Source organism: Baudoinia panamericana, assembly GCF_000338955.1.
Source record: "Baudoinia panamericana UAMH 10762 unplaced genomic scaffold BAUCOscaffold_9, whole genome shotgun sequence".
Lineage (NCBI taxonomy): Eukaryota > Fungi > Ascomycota > Dothideomycetes > Mycosphaerellales > Teratosphaeriaceae > Baudoinia > Baudoinia panamericana.
The window spans coordinates 452,126-468,870 of record NW_006911265.1 but is presented as its reverse complement, the minus strand read 5'-3'; the positions used below and the strand labels follow the sequence as shown (position 1 = coordinate 468,870).

At 54.7% G+C, this 16,745-nt stretch overlaps 13 protein-coding genes across 13 annotated transcripts; 6 read left to right on the top strand and 7 right to left on the bottom strand.

Annotated features, from left to right (window-relative positions):
• The first annotated feature begins 449 nt into the window (after positions 1-449).
• On the top strand, positions 450-1,265 carry BAUCODRAFT_111482 (uncharacterized protein). The gene is made up of 3 exons (XM_007680172.1): positions 450-475; positions 533-682; positions 752-1,265. The coding sequence occupies exons 2-3, from the start codon at positions 557-559 to the stop codon at positions 1,067-1,069; spliced, it is 444 nt and encodes a 147-aa protein (XP_007678362.1). The 5' UTR covers positions 450-475; positions 533-556; the 3' UTR covers positions 1,070-1,265.
• Positions 1,266-1,439: 174 nt separating this feature from the next.
• On the top strand, positions 1,440-2,602 carry BAUCODRAFT_35759 (uncharacterized protein). The gene is made up of 4 exons (XM_007679846.1): positions 1,440-1,481; positions 1,536-1,858; positions 1,932-2,218; positions 2,272-2,602. The coding sequence occupies exons 2-4, from the start codon at positions 1,566-1,568 to the stop codon at positions 2,298-2,300; spliced, it is 609 nt and encodes a 202-aa protein (XP_007678036.1). The 5' UTR covers positions 1,440-1,481; positions 1,536-1,565; the 3' UTR covers positions 2,301-2,602.
• A 175-nt stretch (positions 2,603-2,777) lies between these two features.
• Positions 2,778-3,706, top strand: BAUCODRAFT_35758 (uncharacterized protein). The gene is made up of 3 exons (XM_007679845.1): positions 2,778-2,807; positions 2,932-3,327; positions 3,416-3,706. The coding sequence occupies exons 1-3, from the start codon at positions 2,796-2,798 to the stop codon at positions 3,530-3,532; spliced, it is 525 nt and encodes a 174-aa protein (XP_007678035.1). The 5' UTR covers positions 2,778-2,795; the 3' UTR covers positions 3,533-3,706.
• Positions 3,707-3,873: 167 nt separating this feature from the next.
• On the bottom strand, positions 3,874-4,038 carry BAUCODRAFT_124152 (uncharacterized protein; the record flags this gene model as incomplete). Its single annotated transcript, XM_007680171.1, has 1 exon — positions 3,874-4,038. One exon carries the CDS (start codon positions 4,036-4,038, stop codon positions 3,874-3,876), a length of 165 nt encoding a protein of 54 aa, XP_007678361.1.
• An 18-nt stretch (positions 4,039-4,056) lies between these two features.
• BAUCODRAFT_124151 (uncharacterized protein) lies at positions 4,057-5,189 on the bottom strand (the record flags this gene model as incomplete). The annotated part of the gene is made up of 2 exons (XM_007680170.1): positions 4,057-4,841; positions 4,895-5,189. 2 exons carry the CDS (start codon positions 5,187-5,189, stop codon positions 4,057-4,059), a joined length of 1,080 nt encoding a protein of 359 aa, XP_007678360.1.
• Positions 5,190-5,621: 432 nt separating this feature from the next.
• Positions 5,622-5,804, top strand: BAUCODRAFT_35756 (uncharacterized protein; the record flags this gene model as incomplete). Its single annotated transcript, XM_007679844.1, has 1 exon — positions 5,622-5,804. The coding sequence occupies one exon, from the start codon at positions 5,622-5,624 to the stop codon at positions 5,802-5,804; it is 183 nt and encodes a 60-aa protein (XP_007678034.1).
• Positions 5,805-7,494: 1,690 nt separating this feature from the next.
• On the top strand, positions 7,495-7,692 carry BAUCODRAFT_35753 (uncharacterized protein; the record flags this gene model as incomplete). Its single annotated transcript, XM_007679843.1, has 1 exon — positions 7,495-7,692. A coding segment is annotated over exon 1 (173 nt), but the record flags the coding sequence as incomplete, so codon positions are not given.
• Positions 7,693-7,912: 220 nt separating this feature from the next.
• BAUCODRAFT_550980 (uncharacterized protein) lies at positions 7,913-8,745 on the bottom strand. Its single transcript, XM_007680169.1, has one exon. The coding sequence runs from the start codon at positions 8,263-8,265 to the stop codon at positions 7,924-7,926; it is 342 nt and encodes a 113-aa protein (XP_007678359.1). The 5' UTR covers positions 8,266-8,745; the 3' UTR covers positions 7,913-7,923.
• Positions 8,746-8,747: 2 nt separating this feature from the next.
• Positions 8,748-11,302, bottom strand: BAUCODRAFT_35750 (uncharacterized protein). Its single transcript, XM_007679842.1, has 2 exons — positions 9,266-11,302; positions 8,748-9,187 (listed from the first exon to the last, which is right to left on the bottom strand). The coding sequence occupies exons 1-2, from the start codon at positions 11,049-11,051 to the stop codon at positions 9,159-9,161; spliced, it is 1,815 nt and encodes a 604-aa protein (XP_007678032.1). The 5' UTR covers positions 11,052-11,302; the 3' UTR covers positions 8,748-9,158.
• Positions 11,303-11,596: 294 nt separating this feature from the next.
• Positions 11,597-12,146, bottom strand: BAUCODRAFT_45808 (uncharacterized protein; the record flags this gene model as incomplete). The annotated part of the gene is made up of 3 exons (XM_007679932.1): positions 11,597-11,922; positions 11,984-12,062; positions 12,126-12,146. Coding segments are annotated over 3 exons (426 nt in total), but the record flags the coding sequence as incomplete, so codon positions are not given.
• Positions 12,147-12,458: 312 nt separating this feature from the next.
• Positions 12,459-13,085, top strand: BAUCODRAFT_149666 (uncharacterized protein; the record flags this gene model as incomplete). Its single annotated transcript, XM_007680168.1, has 1 exon — positions 12,459-13,085. The coding sequence occupies one exon, from the start codon at positions 12,459-12,461 to the stop codon at positions 13,083-13,085; it is 627 nt and encodes a 208-aa protein (XP_007678358.1).
• Positions 13,086-13,101: 16 nt separating this feature from the next.
• On the bottom strand, positions 13,102-14,881 carry BAUCODRAFT_551020 (uncharacterized protein). The gene is made up of 3 exons (XM_007680167.1): positions 14,424-14,881; positions 14,012-14,299; positions 13,102-13,950 (listed from the first exon to the last, which is right to left on the bottom strand). The coding sequence occupies exons 1-3, from the start codon at positions 14,504-14,506 to the stop codon at positions 13,119-13,121; spliced, it is 1,203 nt and encodes a 400-aa protein (XP_007678357.1). The 5' UTR covers positions 14,507-14,881; the 3' UTR covers positions 13,102-13,118.
• Positions 14,882-15,561: 680 nt separating this feature from the next.
• On the bottom strand, positions 15,562-16,740 carry BAUCODRAFT_35744 (uncharacterized protein). Its single transcript, XM_007679841.1, has one exon. The coding sequence runs from the start codon at positions 16,524-16,526 to the stop codon at positions 15,831-15,833; it is 696 nt and encodes a 231-aa protein (XP_007678031.1). The 5' UTR covers positions 16,527-16,740; the 3' UTR covers positions 15,562-15,830.
• Positions 16,741-16,745: the final 5 nt, after the last annotated feature.

The following is a 16,745-nucleotide window of genomic DNA, read 5'->3' as shown; positions in this document are numbered from 1 at the left end:
GTTGTAGGAAGAGAGACTCGCTCTTGCCCCTCTGGAAGCGGAAGATCTTGCTGTCGGCACGGACGAAGAGTTTGCCCTGGAACGTCCGTCAGCGTCTTCCATTCTGGTGTTTCTGCTGCAATATCGCCTTGCTATGTCCGCCTTCTGTGGTTGAATATGGTGATAGGATGGTGCCGTACCTTGCCAGGGTAGATCTTCTGTCCGGAGAAGGTATCGTCGTACGTCCTCATCGTGACGATAGTTCTTTATTTAAGTTGCTGTCGAAAGTCCTGGCTTTGTCGCCGAGTTGAAGTCGTATGCTCTCCCGTAGTCACCGCGATGAGGTGTTGCATGCGGGCCATGTGCGGGCGTGCCAAGAAGCGAAATTATGGGCCGAACATCCACCGAGGCGCACCACCACAAGCCGAACTTCAATCACTGGCGACGACCGACTAGGCGGTTACCAGCGACTACAACAACACCTTTCCACACTCCGGTACGCCTTGCAGCAGCAATCAGACAGCTCTCGGATCATTCTGACAGTATTGCATAGCCTCTCACAGCTACTACATCCGCGATGGGCGAGGCTACCGTCACTCAAGCCAAATGGCGCCTTGTCGAGGTCGGCCGTGTCGCGGTCTTCGCAAGAGGGCCATATATAGGCAGACTCGCCGCCATTGTTCAGATCATAGACCACAAGCGCGTACGTTGGAGCTACCACATCGCCACAGCTACGGAGAAGACTTGAGCCGTTGCTAACATTCTCCCACAGGCACTCGTGGAAGGCCCGTCGTCCGACAAGTCCAAGATTGTCCCGCGCCACGCCGCACCACTCTCACAACTATCACTCACTGCGATCGTCATTCCCGATACACCGCTCGCAGTTGGCCATGCGGCCCTGAAGAAGCGCTGGGATAGCTCGGACGTGGAGGGCAAGTTCTTCAACTCCACATATGCCAAGAATCAGGCCAAATTCGCACGGAGGAGGGAGTTGAACGACTTTGAGCGGTTCAAGGCAATGGTGCTGAGGCGGCAGACGAGGTTCGAGGAGCGGAAGGCGTTGGCACAGGCGAAAGCGGCGAAGGCATAGAGCTCGCCGTTCGACATACGACTACGACTACCTGCCGTTTCGGACTGGTGCTTACTGTCTGCACAAAGTGTAGTACCTGACATTTTCAGCGCATGGTTGGCTGGCGCAGAGTGGAAATGCTGGCTTGAGCGTACAGTAGCTCTCTACCCTAAGTAGCGATCGCCGAGAGGCTCGCAAACAATTTCGATGCAATGAGTGAATGCGGACCAGCCTTCCTTCCCACCGTGAAGCGTGCTATGTATACAGCATGCTGTCAGATGTTCTGCACGTGATCTTCAATATGACGCCGCGCGCACGGACGCGTGCCTGAAATTCTGTGTGAGCCGAAGCCGAAACTGCCAAGCCCATTGCACCTATCACTGTAGGCAAGAGACACCTGCTGGACCTCATTACCCGGCATTGACTGCTATTCGTACGAGAAGCCGACGGCCTAGACAACGGTGTCTCAAGCTGACTGCACCTACAGTCAGCCTTCTTCACCACCACTCATAACAGCATGGCCAACCCTCGCGTCGAGGAGCTTCCCGACGAGCCCGAGAAGAAGGACGGCCCTGAAGTCGAGGACGACGATGACAGCTCCGATGATGACGCTGGCGAGGCTAACATTCCTGCCGGCGCCACCGTGACCGTGCATAGCCGCAATGAGAAGAAGGCACGCAAGGCCATTGCCAAGCTGGGTCTGAAGCACATCGAGGGCATTACGAGGGTGACGTTGCGACGGCCGAAGAATATTCTGTTCGTCATCAGTCAGCCCGATGTGTACAAGAGTCCGAGCAGCAATACGTGGATGTGAGTTGCGACCAACAACTAGATAATTGATTGTGGTGGTGGAAGATTGATTACTGACAGGTGTGGATTGTAGCATCTTCGGTGAGGCCAAGATTGAGGACCTGAACTCGCAGGCACAAGCTTCTGCTGCGCAGCAATTGGCTGCTCAGTCTGCGCATGAGGCTTCGGGACAGGAGAACGGTGCTGCGGACAAGGGTAAGGCGGTTGAGGACAAGAAGCCCGCCGATGACGACGACGACGACAATGAGGAGGTTGATGAGACCGGGCTTGAGGCCAAGGACATCGAGCTGGTCATGGCTCAGGCCAGCGTCAGCCGAAAGAAGGCTGTCAAGGCATTGCAGGAGAATGACAAGGATATTGGTAAGTCGCAAATCACATCCCCAATTGTGCGAATGTTCTAACGTTTCATAAAGTCAACAGTATCATGGCATTGTCGATATAGCGTCAGTAAGCGCCTCAGGGGACTGTACATAGGCCCTGGCGAAAGCTCGAATGGTTTCGCACAACGACTTTCGGCGCTGTATAGTCAAGTGCCGTTCATTTACTTAAATCAATCGTCCCCCAGGTCTCAGTACCTTTGCTCGCCTACCGCCACCCTGAACAGTGGCACCTCTTGCTCGGCCACGTGAGGCCAGATGAATATGAAAGCGAGCGTCAGTGAATTGCCGACGCTGGATTGTATTTACGTCGCGAACTCCTTTCAATTTGTAAAGGACCTCTAGAATGTCGAGACTGCTGCTACACTTCTAAGACTCTGTCAGAGACAGATGGTGCTTCATGTATCGGACCCTCGCGCGGCTGTTTAGATACAGTCACGTGTCGTAGCCAGGTCTTGGCATTGGCTTCGGCGCCAGTGAAGCTTCGGCAACTTCGACCTCATCTCCTTGCGACGACTTCAGCGTGTATTTTCCGCCCATTGCACCCATCAACGCTTACAATGGCGGCAACGGTACGTACATCCAGTGTCACGGCCTGGTGCAATTGCACAAATGGCGCACACAGGCTCCGCCTGAGTGTCCCATCACCGAAGCTTCGCACCTCCGCACACAGCGCCTCACTAATACACTTCACAGCGCTCCGCCGCCCTCAAAGTTGACTGGGCCAACCTCGGCCAGAAGCTCGGTCTCCGTGGCAGCACCGCCCAAGCCCTCGCCAGCTTCAAAAAGCGTAACGACGACGCGCGCCGCAAAGTCCAGGTCCTCTCCGACCAACCCCAACAAGTCGACTTCGCCCACTACCGCTCCGTCCTCAAGAACCAGTCCGTCATCGACGACATCGAGAAGCAGTTCAAGGGCTTCCAGGTGAAGAAGTATGATGTAAACAGACAGATCAAGGCCATTGAGGCCTTTGAGGCGCAGGCTGTGCAGAGCGCCGAGGCGACCAAGGGCAAGGTCGATGCGGAGTTGGAGGACTTGGAGAAGACCTTGAAGAACATTGAGACGGCTAGGCCATTCGAGGATCTCACTGTGGTATGTACTTGCTCCTAATGGCTTGTGGCGGCCTCAATGGCTCCTGGTCACGTGCTTGAGTCTCGCTTGCTGACTTTGCTCTCCCTAGGATGACGTGGTTGCCGCGCGTCCAGAGATTGATGACCGTGTCTCGCAGCTTGTGCAGAAGGGCCGCTGGCAAGTACCTGGTTACAAGGAGAAGTTCGGCGACTTGTCCGTGCTATAAGTGGACGGTTCATTGTGCAATTAGAGAACAGCGTTTGTATATATGCATTGTCCTGCTACTGTCCCTTCCTTTATCGTCCCTTTAGCAACCGTAACCGCGTTGGGAGCAGCATCGTCGAGATCTTAATACTCTGCACCGGACGGATGCGCAACGATGATGCGCTGACCCTCCAGCAAAAGAACACTCACGCGTCTGGCCAGTGTCAACAGCTTCGCTACCGCATAAGGCGGTATTGCACGTCGCAACAAGTGCAAAGTATTTACTTCGGGGAAGTAGTGTGTCGTTCATACGTCGTGCATACACAGATCCACTACAAAGATTCAGGATTGGACTAAATTAATCTACATAGTCACCACAGCCGTATAACAGCTGCGCGCAGCTTGCTCAACGTAGCCGCATCGTGAGATGCCCACTGGCACACATCGAGCGCCTGAGAAGGTCTCGTTGGTTGCGCAGCAAAGCAATGATTGACCCACCAACGCCTCGCTTGCATAACAAACACCCATCATAACCAGGAGCGTACATCACTCGTCCCCGCCACTGCCAGGCCCTGTATGACATCCTCTCTCATGCCTCTTCATATTACTCCTCACGCTAAACGCCTTCCCGCAACCCGTATGCGGACATTTGAAAGGCTTCTCACCCGAGTGCGAATGACTGTGAATCTTCAGACTGCTTGGTCGACTGAAAGCCTTATTGCAAGTCGGACAGATATACCGGTCCTGCGACGCTGGGTAAGTGGCTGATGACGAGGTGCCGATGTAGTGATGATGGCTCTGCCACGGGATGCCGTCCACGAGCGGTCCTGGTGGAGGTGGGGGGAAGTTGGAAGGAAGCGGTCGTTGGAGATGAAGGCTTGGACCTGCGACTGAGTGTCCGGAGGCGTTGACGGGCGAGTAGATGGAGCCAGCTGAGAGCGCGCCGGGAGAGTTTGAGTAGGGCGAGGTAGAGTAAGGCGATGTGCGGTACGGAGAAGTGTTGGGTTGCGAATGCACGGAATGACGCTTGTTGAGGAGACCGATCTGCAAGACAGTCCGCTGATTTTCTGCGTCCACGTTGTTGAAGGCAGAACCAATGTAGTAAGGTTGCACTGGGAGTGACGGCGTCGCAAACGCTGTAGACGGGCTATGCCTGCTATCAATCACCGAGTCGTTACGAAGCGGCGGTGCTGGCAACGGCGGGACGGCAGTCCGTTGACCGCTTGGAAGCTCGTGTAATGCATCCATAGGTTGGTATCGTGAAGAAGGATCATCTGCTTCAGCGTCTACCGACTGAGGTGTTTGCTGCGTCTGCTCGTTTGACGGCGTGCCTTCTATGGTAAGCGGCCTTGAATGTAGAATCATGTTATTCTAGGTTTCATACCTTGTTGGTGGCTTGACTTCTCGCCATCGGCAATGTGGAGTAGATTCGATATCGACGGCAGTGTTCGCCGGTTCCCGTCAGAAGACCGGCGTCTGTCGGACGATTGCGACGCACTCGATAAATCTCGCCGATATCGAGTCTGCTGCGTATGGGGCGTTGTGGGTGGAGCGAAGTTTGCGAATGGGTTGACGGGTTGTGTTGGAGCGCTTCCCGTGTAAATGTGGTGCGTAGTCGACTGTATCCCAGCATATTGCGGCGGATAGCTTTGGAAGTTATCGCGCACAGGGTAGGCCATGACTTCCAAGGCTGCCATTCAGCCGGATGGGAGTGTGTCAAGACCGTCGTCCAGTCGAGAGGTGTGAAAGCCGGGAGCAGTATCTGGAAGTGAATGGCTAGACAAATGAGCTGTTGGTGGAACGACCAACGCGTGAGTGGCTTAGAGGACTTGCAAAGCTGGTGGAGGTGGCCAGCGATTGCCGGTATAGGTGCAAACTCGCAGAGGCGCCGAAGGGACGATCAACACTCTCGTTTCGAAGCGTCAGTTGGGCGTGCTGTGGGAGCGCTCTGCAGAGAGACCGCATGCAAGAGTAAACCGTGCTGCTGAGCACAGAGCCTGAGGTTGAATGGCAGCGTTGACCCTTGAGTCTCCGGGCAAGCACTAACGATTCGATAGATGAGGACAGGGAGTCGAATCACTGCGACAGCAGATGCGAACAAACTTGCCGGAATGCCGTTTGTACATTCGTGGCTTGGTCGCAGGACCTTGCATATGGGGAACCTTGCCGTCAATCTATCGACGCCGGGAGATTTACTGCTTAAAGGATCAAAAGTGGAGCTTCAGCGTCGCATGGACTCGCGTGGTGATCGTCGTCAAAGCAGGGCAATGCTGATCGGCTCCGAGCAAGTGTAGGCGCGTATTGAGAAGCGCCGGCGTTCGAGGTAGAGCGCGGGCTTTTCGACTGCACAATCTAATTGTCCTGTGACAGGTCGGCCCGTCACTGAAGCCTACTACTCGTAGTTTATTGCTCTGACCAGGCTCTACAGCTCAGCATGGGTGACAACTTGTACACGACGGATAAAGTGTTCAGCCGGGCCTGGGTAAAAATTCGTTAGGCCGAAGCGGTGCAGGGTTAGAGCCGGGGTGAAGGTCGCAGTGAAGCTAGGACGATCTGTAGGCCGTGACACGGCCACACGGTGGAGGGCACCGAAAGTGGCTAGGCGACCAGTGAAGGCGGAAGGGAAAGTCTAGAGTCGATCTACAATGGTTCGAGAGCCATCAGCGGCAGCCTCCAAACGTCGGACACCTGCTGATGGGAACTTTGAGCCGAACGTATCGACATGGTCATGGCAATTCGGGCCATGTGAAGTGACAAGGCAATCGAGCGACACAACTCTGATCCTCACACCACTCGATACCACAATAGCTCTGTGAGCTCCATAATCGCTTCAACAATCAAAGCGCAAACGTTGTACCTCACAAATTGCCAATCCCTTGGTTGAATACGGATACAGTAGCAGTCTGGTGGGATGTCTCAGTCTACAACGTTCTCCGCGAAGGATTGCAATGGTGGCGGATAGCGTGCGGCGTTCCTGAGATCCAACACACACTCGTCATTCGTTAGCTGCAGCCACGGCCTGTTCACAGAGCGGATGGTTGGATTGAGCACGATCATCAGCTGCGCTCATCTCGCTACACACCCTTCAAACCTTCCAGCATGTATCAGGCAAATGATGACCGCAAACGTTCGCTTGAGAATGGTGAGGCTTTGATCCTGCGTTTCATTGTCACAGGGGTCTGGAACTGGCACTGGATGGTCGCAGGTCTCATCAGGACACTGTACACGGAAGACCGGCTCTCATAGTTTGCTGGTCTAACGAGCTTGATCTACAACCAACAGGAGGAAGCCGTTAAGACTGGCTAAGCGACGTTAGGAAGCATGCGGGACGTCGATCGCCGGAAGCATGGCTGACAGGGGCTGTATTTTAGCTCGACTCTCCCAACGGCCACCCTGATATTGAGCTCGTTCCGGAATCTGTGGAGATCAGCCACGCGAGCTCAGGCCCACCGGGCAATATATACGTCTTTGCATCGCGATCTCCCGTCCTGTCCTTCGCTACAAGCGCCCAGGTACCAGCAATCGCGTGACTCGCTGCTATCGAGCCTCATGATACCATCTCTTGGCAGTCAGATGTCGCGAAGGTTTGCAGAGTCACAGCCGGCACGATGTAGTTAGGGTCGCTACGAAACCTGTGGTTGGTTCGCCATTTCTTCAGCCATTCGTGATTTAGTCCTGGTTTCTCTGGCGCTCGCTATTTGCCTTTCGCCAGCGCTCGCCGGTTTTGGCCCGGCTGCAGAGGTCGACCCAGACTGATATCCCTCTATCGTCTGCCCGACCTGCGCTTACCGGTACCGTCCGTCATACAAGACCGGTCTGTTTACACCCAATCGTGAATGTGAATATTTCATTCATTCGCTACTCGTATATCGTACCCACGCTTCCTTCAATTTGTGCCTCGACAGCCAGATGTCTAGCCGTAGTAGATCGTGGCTCAAACAAGGTAGAACGGCACACCCGCGTCGATCATGCCGTCAGCGAGTAAGCCGTCCCCTGCAATATGCGGAGTCAATTCTGGAAGGACTGTCCACCAGACGGAGTCACAACGCTATCAACGTTCCCTCTTCGCCCAGTTGCGTTAGTACGTCCTCTGCTCGTGCGCACACTTGAAGCTGATCGTAGTATCTCCAGCGTACTCTATGTCAACAGAATCTCGGAGCTCGACCTACATGAGTAACTGCAGATACGACAGGCTGCCGCAGCCGCGCGATCGATGATCTGCATTGTGATCGGCGGTAACGTGGAGCTAGCTCTCTCACGCGGCGGACACGTGAGCTCCTCACTGCATGTCTCACCTTCTTCGCACCGCACCTTGTGCCGGCAGTTTGACGCGGACGCCTTTGGACTGCATGAAGAGGACGCTTTCGCTCGTATCTTGTTCCATGCTTGAGAATGATGGCGTGCGTTGGCAGATCACGCAAAACAGGGGTATTGCGCTATCTTACTGCTTTGCAGCCCTACCTTGGTGGAGATTGAGACAGGAGCGGAACAATGATCTTCGGCAGGGAGGAAAAAATGAGACTCGGTGAAGCATACGGTAGACTTGCCTTGTCTAGCCGCAGAAACGAGCATGACAGAATACCCTACCGTCTCCATGCTACATTCGCTGCACGAATTGCTATTCGAGACAGCTGTAATAAGGCTTTCCCTGTTCAAGGCGTGTCCTTCTACTTTGAATGAAGCACTAACCGGCCACTCCGAGCCCGGTACCCTTGCTTTCTCGCTACAGCAGCATCTTAGAACAAATAGACTCATTTCAATTGAAAGTTTCGAATAATCTCCAGGTCACAACCAGTGCCCGTTGCACGAGCCTTGGATGGCCGGTCGTTGAATCGTGTAGCACGCACAAATGTGTGGCAGCAGTCACAATGACGAAGGGTGCATGCAGTGCAGAGATCCTTGCGTCTCTGGCTTTGCGTAACAAACCAGCAGAGCCTACAGGCACCGACCCAGCCTAAGGGGGCGGAGCACAGGCACAGCCGCACAGGACCCCATCTAAACCATCGGCCGAGCTCATCGGAAGATGCTAAAGTCGATCCTTAACGCTCACTTGGACAGCCAGGCGCGCCTGCTGTCACTGCTCACCGTACTCTTGGTAGGCCCAGATGTGGACAGTGCTCGGAGAGCAGTACGCCGCTGCGTTGGGTTATTTCTGATCAAGATCCTGTTAATACATGTATCGATGCACAGCGAGTTGCATACGCAATGCATTTATCTCAGTTTCAAGATACGAGTTTCTTGGCGCATTTATCGGAATTGCTCGGCATTGGTGCGATCTTGTGCCTCCACCTCACGGTGCCTAAGGTAGCCCTGCGTTCTGGTAAAGGACCTGGCCTTCTTAGCGCTGGCGTTGCGGGTGTTCGATACGTGCACGCCATGGAGGTGACTTCGGGACGACCATCCGCCGAAAATCTTGGCATCGTACAGTAGAGCCGCCTGTATCGGTATGCTTCAGCGCACAGTCGTACGCGGACGAGAGCGACTCGAAGCTGAGCGTCGAACGGATCTGCAGGATGCGACTGAATGCATGTTCACGTCTGTGCTGCACAAATGGGGGAATGAAATGAGTATAGACGATGCAAAGATAGTAGGAACATGACGAGCAGCAAGTTGCATGCTTAAGGCTACATTGTTGACGCGCTTTCGCACTACCAGTCATCGTCGTCTTTCTCGTCATCTATAGCATTGCGTCAGCTTCTAAGGCCCCAATCACACTATTCACCACGTGCAGTAGGTTGAAAGGTAGAGCACTTACCAGAATGACTGACTTTACTCTTCCTTGCCGCGAGCGCACTGGCAAGCGCGCCAGCCAACCCCCCGCCAGCCGCCGCATCACTTCCGCCCGCACCGCCTCCCGACGGCGCAGCAGGGGTAGCGGCAGTCTCACTCCCAGGTACCATCGCTGCACTCCTATCCCTCTTCTCCGCGTCACTTACCTTCTTTAACCTCGCTCCGCCACGGATGTCAGCTAGCAATCCATCACGACCAGGTACCGGCGCTTTCGGCAAAGTTGGAGCGCCTGGCAGAGGCGGACCACCTGCGCCAGTTGGTGGTAAAGGTGGTGGCGGAGGCGGACCGCCTGCGCCGGTTGGTGGCAAAGGTGGCGGTGGTGGTGCGCCGTTCATCATTGTTGGAGGCGGTGGAACTGCACGCGCGCTAGTGGGTGGTAATGGTGGAGGTGGCGGAGGCCCGGTAGAGTCTGGAAATCCGGATGGTGTCCCTCGCGGTGGCGGAGGTGGCGGGATGCCTGCTGCTGGCGCGTGTGCTGAGTCTCGAGGTGGAGGTGGAGGAGGCACGCCACCAGTCCGTGCCGGCGGAGGAGGAGGGTTCGAAACTGTGATACGTTTGCCATCGAAGGGTGGCGGTACGCCGAACCTGCCACCTGCTGGCTGATGCGCTGGGCCATCGTCGTCCAGGGGTGTCTTCGGCGGCCGCGGTGGAGGTGGGGGACCTGCATTGCTACTTGCACGGTTGCGCGCGGGAAGAGATGCCTCATGCGCAAACTTACCGGCATCTGCAATAGGCGGCGGCGCTCTGAAGCGCGGTCGTGGTGGAGAAGGCTCGCGAGGTGGAGGACTCGGGCTTGGGCTGGGCGGTCTTTGCGGGACGGCCGCACTGCCAGCTGTTCGTCTCGAGGGTGGTGGGGCAGGCGGAGGCCCTCTGGTACTGCTACCGGTGTGCTGCGGGCTTAGATCGGCGATCGACGCCGCAGGACCAGGTGGAGGCGGCGGAGGCGCTCTTGACTTCTTCTCTGCTTGCGCTGCCGCTGTCGCTTTGTTTTGCTCAAGGTAGCTTTTGATGAAGCCGGCGTGCTCTTCGATCTGGTCTTCCGTGATGCCCATCTGTAGCAGATCCTGCAACACTGCCTGTACTGCCGGATCGTTCAGATCAATTCCGCTAGCGCTAGCGGGCCGACTTTGGGTTGGAGTAGCAGCAGCCGGAGCAGCATATGGTGAGTTGATCTCAATCCCTCTTGGCGGTATTATGCTTTGCGCCGGCTGTGCCTGCTGTCCCACACTTCCATGCCTGTGAGTGGAGAAGAAGCTTCCAAATCTACCCTTCCCTCCACTACTCACACTCTGCGTCACTTGCTGCTGCCCATAGCCGGTCTGTTGCGGCCCGCTCGCAAAAGCCTTCGCCCTCGTGGCCTTACTAGCGTTCTTCTCCCGCTCGTCGACCTTCTTGCGAAACTGTTTCGCCTCCTTCTCATCCACGAAGCTCAAGCCAAAGAGACATCCTTCACCCTCAAAGCTGTGGAAGAAGGTGCGGTCCTGGTTGTATTGGAAGGTATCGTAGATCTCTTGGTCCCACAGCACGCCCCGGTTGGCAGGCGAGACGTCGACCAGCTTAATCCAGAAGGTATTGCCCACGAGGTCGTTCGCAAGGACTGCGGCACCCTGGAGGCCGGTATACGTCCATTGTCTCCGGTTTGGGAGGCAGAGGTAAAGCTTGGCAACGGCGACAGCGTGGATTTTGTTGGCTGGCTTGGGAACACTGCGTTTGACCGTCTGCTTGTCATCGTCGGAGAGGATGGATGGCATTGCTCGAGCTTGTTCAGTTCCGGGTAATGCAGTACTGCGTAGACAGAAACAGAAGCCTGCAACTCGTCTCAAGTGCATGTGCGCAGCAAGTCAAGCCGGGGCGGCTTCGTCATCTTCGCGCCTGAGGCACACGTTCATGCCAAGAACGCCGCAATATATTCAGGCAGGCACGCACGAGTGTCACATGGTGAGAGCGGCGCAAGCGGTGACAGTGAGGAGAGCGCACTCGTATGTTTGTATGCTAGACGATCTCACTAACGCCGCTTAACTCTCAACTCCGAGCGTAACTCATCGTCGCATGTGCGGAGGTAGGTTCTGCATGCCAGGCTGCCTCACGGCCAGCCTTCAAGATGCCATGCATCCGCAGCGTTCATAGGTCGTCCATTCTTTGTCCGGCCTCTGGCCATCTGCTCGATGATCTGCTGCCCAGCATGCATTCCAGCCGCAGCGAGTAACAGCAACGCATACAGCACGCCCGCCCACATTGTCCACTCCGCATGCGGCCGTGGCAAACATCAAATCTCATCCACGTCAATATCGGCACCACTGCCACTGTCGTCCTCGTCCTCTCCGAAGTCGAACCCAATGCCGCCTTCCTCGTCTCCACCGTAGGTGTCGGTCTCGTTGATCTTCGCACTCTCCGGCAACTCTCCGTAAGCTTTCAGTGACCGCGCCTCATCGGCCGAGTATTTGAGTATGACGTCGCCCTTCTCGTCCTGATAATCGCGGAGCGACAGTAGAATAATGTCGCCTTGGTTGATCCAGACTTTTTTGCGCAGTTTGCCGCGAATGTGTGCGAGGCGCTTGCTGCCGTCGAAGCACATCGCTTCTAGCCGACCGTTACCCAGCATCTTGAGGACCTGAGCGTACTCTATATGGCCATGTCAGAAACTGAATACTGGTAGACGCGGATGGACTGCTGAGTGGCATACCTTGGCCTTCTTCCTTGAATGTGAGTTCACGTTTCTCGTTATCGTTTTCGTTTTTTCCTCGTCTCCTGTTCTTACCACCCTGCACAGACGGCATCGTCAGTACTGTGCTCTTTCACTAATCCATTCCACATCGTGGACCCACCTTTCCCTTGTTCTTAGGCATGTTGTTCGCTTAGTTGGCGCGCAGACGTTCAGCGGCGACTTCAAGTGCGGCTTCGTCGCCTGGTGGATGGTTGCCTTGTGTGAGTGGTAGGCTGAATTACGTTTCTATGATGGCAAAATCGAACAATGGCAAAGAATATGGACAACAGTCAACGCCCACCAAGGGTCCCTCGGTTGGGTATGACACAGCGCTTTGTGGCGTACGCTTGCTTAGAGTTGTCGCGTTCCGATTGGCTAAGCTAATTGCGTAGGGCGAGTTGTATTCACTCACGAACACTCTCACAACCGCAAGATCTTTCGCGCAGGCAGGCATATGTCGCGCGCTACTAGCGTAGCCAGCAAGGTTGCCAAAGAATCTGCCACGCCTACAGCAGATAGATCCAAGCAACAGTATCTTCGCTTCGTTTACGAACCTTTCCCGAAACCAATCAACTGCACGACCCACACCATAACGAAAGACATCGCAGCGGAGCCGTGGCATCCGTTGCATATCCGCATACAGCGGAAGTTGGCAGACTTCGACCCGAAGCGTCTGCACTGGCGTGTTGTTTGTCCCAGTGACGTCTCGAAGAAAAGCTTCATCCGCCATTGGGCGGCCAAGAGGGTGCGGTTCGCTGTTGCCGCAAGGCTGGACGATCTTAGTGGGACTAGGGTCGACAACGAACAGAACAACCGCGATAGCTCCAATGAGAGCAAGCTGTCAACAGCTAGCGGCAGAGATCCTGATACAAGGGGCGGCGGGGACGCTGCTCTGCGAACTATGAACCCTTCTAGAGCTGGGCAGCGAAACGGTGACCTTACTGGAGCCCTCTTGATCATCTTACCCAAAGACCCTAAGCTTGCTTTGACAGCTGACGGGCAAGAAATAGAGAGGAGCGTGACGCATATGCTGCGTCAGGTGCAAGCGAAGTGGATGCAAGTCTCTCGGCGCGCGCGATGACTGCAAATAGAAGTAAGTACGCAAGCACAGTGCTTACGTCGCTTTGAAAGTCCACGCTCGGCCAGGCTGCTCCTTCATCCTGACTGTCATCCCACCGACGGCGCGCTGGATGCCCTTGTACTTGTACACCTGCCCGTAGCTTGCCTCCTTCGCAGCATGATCAATATCGAACAGCAGCAACGTCAACGGGCTCCCCTTCCACGGCGCCACCGGACTTAACGCAGTCCTCACCATGACCGTAAGCAAGAACACAATTGAAAGCACTACCAGCGTCGTCGGCAGGGAGATCCAAGTCCAGCGAACATTGACACCAAGCTGGTACGCCGTGCCGTTGTATTCGTCCCGATTGGTCTGGTTGTACACACGTACGACGTTGGTCAAGCTGGTTGCGATATCTTGAATCCAGGCTTGTGGGTTTCGTGTCCCATTCCAAACACCTCCCATCACGTCGCTGGAGAAGTTCTGTGCTGTCTCTAAAAGCCCGATCGAGCCATTGAGTTCTTTACTCATCCACATCTGGATGACGTCGACTGCTACGCTGCCTGCAGTGCTGTATGTCGTCGCGTTCTTAGGGTCTGCGGCAGAGCCTACTAAAGTGAAGGATCGAGAGCTCATATTTGCCTCGTTGATTGTCGAGACGACGTTGTGGATGTATTTGTTATCCACCACAGAATCGTTATAAGTCTCGACGCAGAACCACAGAGCGCATTCATGGTGAGTGAAGTTCACGGCTGCGCTTCGGTACGTGGGCTGGTATGAGTTAAACGGTACGCCGAACAGGTCGAAGTTGGCAATGTACATGCGGTCCTCTTTGCTGCTGTTATAGTAAGCACCTTTGCTTGAGATTGACTGGAAGCCGGTTTGTCTGAGACGTTGAGCGAAAAGTCAGCAGTGCTTCAGGTTCCCAATGTCAATCCCTCACTCACCCCCAGGTGGAGAACAGATTTGTCGCAGTCTTGTTTCCAAAGTTCCATATTGTAGCAACAGCGCCCGACGGTAGGGTGTAGTCACAAAACGCGAAAAGTGCCGCGCCGAGGCTGCTGCAATTTTGCGATGGGGGACAAGTAGTGTAGCATCTTGGAGGGGGCAGTGTGATGTTCACTTGACAACTGCCGCAGACGGCGAGTGAAGGTGTCAAGAGCCAAGTGCAGTTGCCAGAAGCGCAAGGAGCGGTAATAGGTGGAATGGACCCGCCGAGTACGCCATTGTAAAATCTGTATGCAAGCTTCAGCGTCAGCGAGTCTTTGATATCCAAAGATCACCTTAAGGTAGGCCGATCGAGCAAGGATAATGAAGCTGTGCGCTCTGTGGACAATCATTGCAGTGAGGCTGCCGTACCCAGCGATCATTTGGAAAGTTGGACTAGAATCTGATGGAAGATAAGCGACGACTCGTGCAATGTAACCCACGCCAACGTACATCCTTCCGCCGGGTTGCCCTGGTATCGATTGTACTTCTCGGTCCGTGGGATATTGCCCGGCGCCAAATCAGAGTCGGCAGGAGCCACAACCAGGCGATCGTATGCGACAAGCTGCTGCGTGAAGGTACCAAACGCTAGAGACACCACCATTATTAAGCCTCCCACTCCAGCCAGAAGCCTTCGGGGACGGATCGAAAACAAAAGAGCTAGACTGCCAAAAGCTCCCCGGGAGGCGGAGTCGAACAGCTCAAGATCTGCAAGTTGACTCGACGGGGCTGATTTCTTTCCTTCGCTAGCGAACAAGAGCCAAACTTCCTGCATGATTGCGGATCCGACTGGCGCAACAAGGAACGCTCTGTTGAGTGTGGCTAGGGCGGCAATAATACCGTTCAGCGTAAGATAGGCCGGAAGCCGCAGATCGGTGAGAGCCTTCCCATTATAAGCGCGCAACACGCCTACGATTGACGCGAGTGTCGCCACAGATAGTAGGGAGCCTATGAGTTCCGGTGCCCACCAGAGAAGGACAGTGCCCAGAGTCTGCCGGACTGGTGTCGTTCCACGAGAAGTTTGATTATGGGACCGTCCGAAGTCGACCAGAGGTATCTCGTCGTTGCTCACAGCGCTATTTCCAAAGTCAAGCTCCGTTTCATGCGCTCCACCTTTGGGTGTGAGTCTCGAGTAGGTCGGGTTGATAGGTTCCATAACGCAATCTCTATCTATCACGATTGTGCACAGATCCGACTACACAGCAATGCAAAGGAAGGGAGAGCGACATGAGAAGGCGAGCAGATACCATGTTGGGTTAGCAGAAGCGTTGCATGCACAGCATGCACATGCGGCTGAAACCCAAGGCCACCCGCGCGGATCTGGACTGGTCTTCCAAGTGCAGATTGAATACGAGGTCTTGCCGCGCTCCTCATTGATGTTGTCTGAGAGCAGCAGCGGAAATCATTCACGTAACTTACTCGACTTGATCTACTATCGTTTACGTCGTTGTATGGTGACCATTTTGTTAACTCCAATGATGGTCAAATGAGAGGGCGCTTTCATTTCATGTCCATGGAGCTGACAGCGGGAACGCCACCAGATTAATGACCACGTGACTCCACAAGGTTGCTAGCCGCCGGGCGGTCTTACAACTAGCGGATGGATCGACCAACAGAATAACCAACCAACCTTCGACAACTGGCCTGAGAAGTATTGCAATGATTCCGGCCACTTGCAAACGCGACGTGCTAAAGCAGCCTTGACAAGTTCTTCGGGGCGGCAAGTCTAAAAGTCGAATTGGTCAAGGTCTGCCGTTCAACCAGCCTGCAACCACAGCATCAGAGAGCAGCGACAACCCTGCTCAGGTCACGCATGTCCAACAGGTAAGCATCATTCTCCTCCCTTACGATCTCTTGATCCTCTCGAATATCATCGGTCCATCTATAAATATACACCGTCTTCATCCCAGCAGCTTTTGCGCCTCGCAGATCGTACGCATGAGCAGCCACCATCACGCACTCTTCGGGTTCAACCTGCAACAATCTCATCACCTTCGCATAGCTTTCTGGCGCAGGTTTGTAACAACCCAGCAGCTCGCTCGAGAAGAGCATATCGAACCTCAAGCCGGCGAACTTTACAAGGTCGAGCTGCAAGCGCGTACTGCCGTTGGCGTAGACGTAGATCTCCAGGCCGTTGTCTTTCAGTCGCTGCAGTGCTACGGATACCTCGGGCCACGCGCTTTGATGGTGCCATGCAGCGATCAATTGTGCTTTGACGTCCGATGAGAACAGATGCTTGGTATCTGAGTGTTGTACGAGGTACGAATCAAGAACTCGACGTTGGGTCTCGTCGAAATCCAGCACCGCTTGGCCTTCGCTCAAACGCTTTGCGTTGAAGTCGAAATAAGCTTGCCTGTAATGCAGAGCGAACGTTGATTTTTTATCATCGGAAAGCGAAGCTGGTAATGCCTGGATTATGCTTGTATGCCAGTCAAGGCATGTGCCCATGAAGTCGAACAATACAACCTTGATCATGATGTCACGATTTCGATCCGCGAAGCCTTACAGCATATCATATGTTGAGTTGTGTTATTACCGGAGAGTGAAGGTGGTGATCCTGTATACTACAGATGCCTTGTAATAGGGCGTGTCGCCATGTTACCTGCAGGTACTACCCGTCAAGATCCGAAGATTAGGTTTTGGAATGGCATGTGCATCGGCGTACAAATGATGAAGTGCAACAATCGCACATGG

What these genes read in the sequence shown, in the direction of transcription:
- BAUCODRAFT_111482 (XM_007680172.1), top strand. Translation starts at nt 557, where the DNA reads ATGGGCGAGGCTACCGTCACTCAAGCCAAATGGCGCCTTGTCGAGGTC. An exon ending in AGATCATAGACCACAAGCGC is followed by an intron (nt 683 to 751) that starts GTACGTTGGAGC and finishes ATTCTCCCACAG; the next exon opens with GCACTCGTGGAAGGCCCGTC.
- BAUCODRAFT_35759 (XM_007679846.1), top strand. Translation starts at nt 1,566, where the DNA reads ATGGCCAACCCTCGCGTCGAGGAGCTTCCCGACGAGCCCGAGAAGAAG. An exon ending in CCGAGCAGCAATACGTGGAT is followed by an intron (nt 1,859 to 1,931) that starts GTGAGTTGCGAC and finishes TGTGGATTGTAG; the next exon opens with CATCTTCGGTGAGGCCAAGA. An exon ending in GGAGAATGACAAGGATATTG is followed by an intron (nt 2,219 to 2,271) that starts GTAAGTCGCAAA and finishes CGTTTCATAAAG; the next exon opens with TCAACAGTATCATGGCATTG.
- BAUCODRAFT_35758 (XM_007679845.1), top strand. An exon ending in CATTCGAGGATCTCACTGTG is followed by an intron (nt 3,328 to 3,415) that starts GTATGTACTTGC and finishes TGCTCTCCCTAG; the next exon opens with GATGACGTGGTTGCCGCGCG.
- BAUCODRAFT_550980 (XM_007680169.1), bottom strand. Translation starts at nt 8,265, where the DNA reads ATGAGTCTATTTGTTCTAAGATGCTGCTGTAGCGAGAAAGCAAGGGTA.
- BAUCODRAFT_35750 (XM_007679842.1), bottom strand. Translation starts at nt 11,051, where the DNA reads ATGCCATCCATCCTCTCCGACGATGACAAGCAGACGGTCAAACGCAGT. An exon ending in GAGTAAAGTCAGTCATTCTG is followed by an intron (nt 9,188 to 9,265) that starts GTAAGTGCTCTA and finishes GCAATGCTATAG; the next exon opens with ATGACGAGAAAGACGACGAT.
- BAUCODRAFT_551020 (XM_007680167.1), bottom strand. Translation starts at nt 14,506, where the DNA reads ATGTACGTTGGCGTGGGTTACATTGCACGAGTCGTCGCTTATCTTCCA. An exon ending in ACTTTCCAAATGATCGCTGG is followed by an intron (nt 14,300 to 14,423) that starts GTACGGCAGCCT and finishes GCTTGCATACAG; the next exon opens with ATTTTACAATGGCGTACTCG. An exon ending in AATCTGTTCTCCACCTGGGG is followed by an intron (nt 13,951 to 14,011) that starts GTGAGTGAGGGA and finishes TCAACGTCTCAG; the next exon opens with ACAAACCGGCTTCCAGTCAA.
- BAUCODRAFT_35744 (XM_007679841.1), bottom strand. Translation starts at nt 16,526, where the DNA reads ATGATCAAGGTTGTATTGTTCGACTTCATGGGCACATGCCTTGACTGG.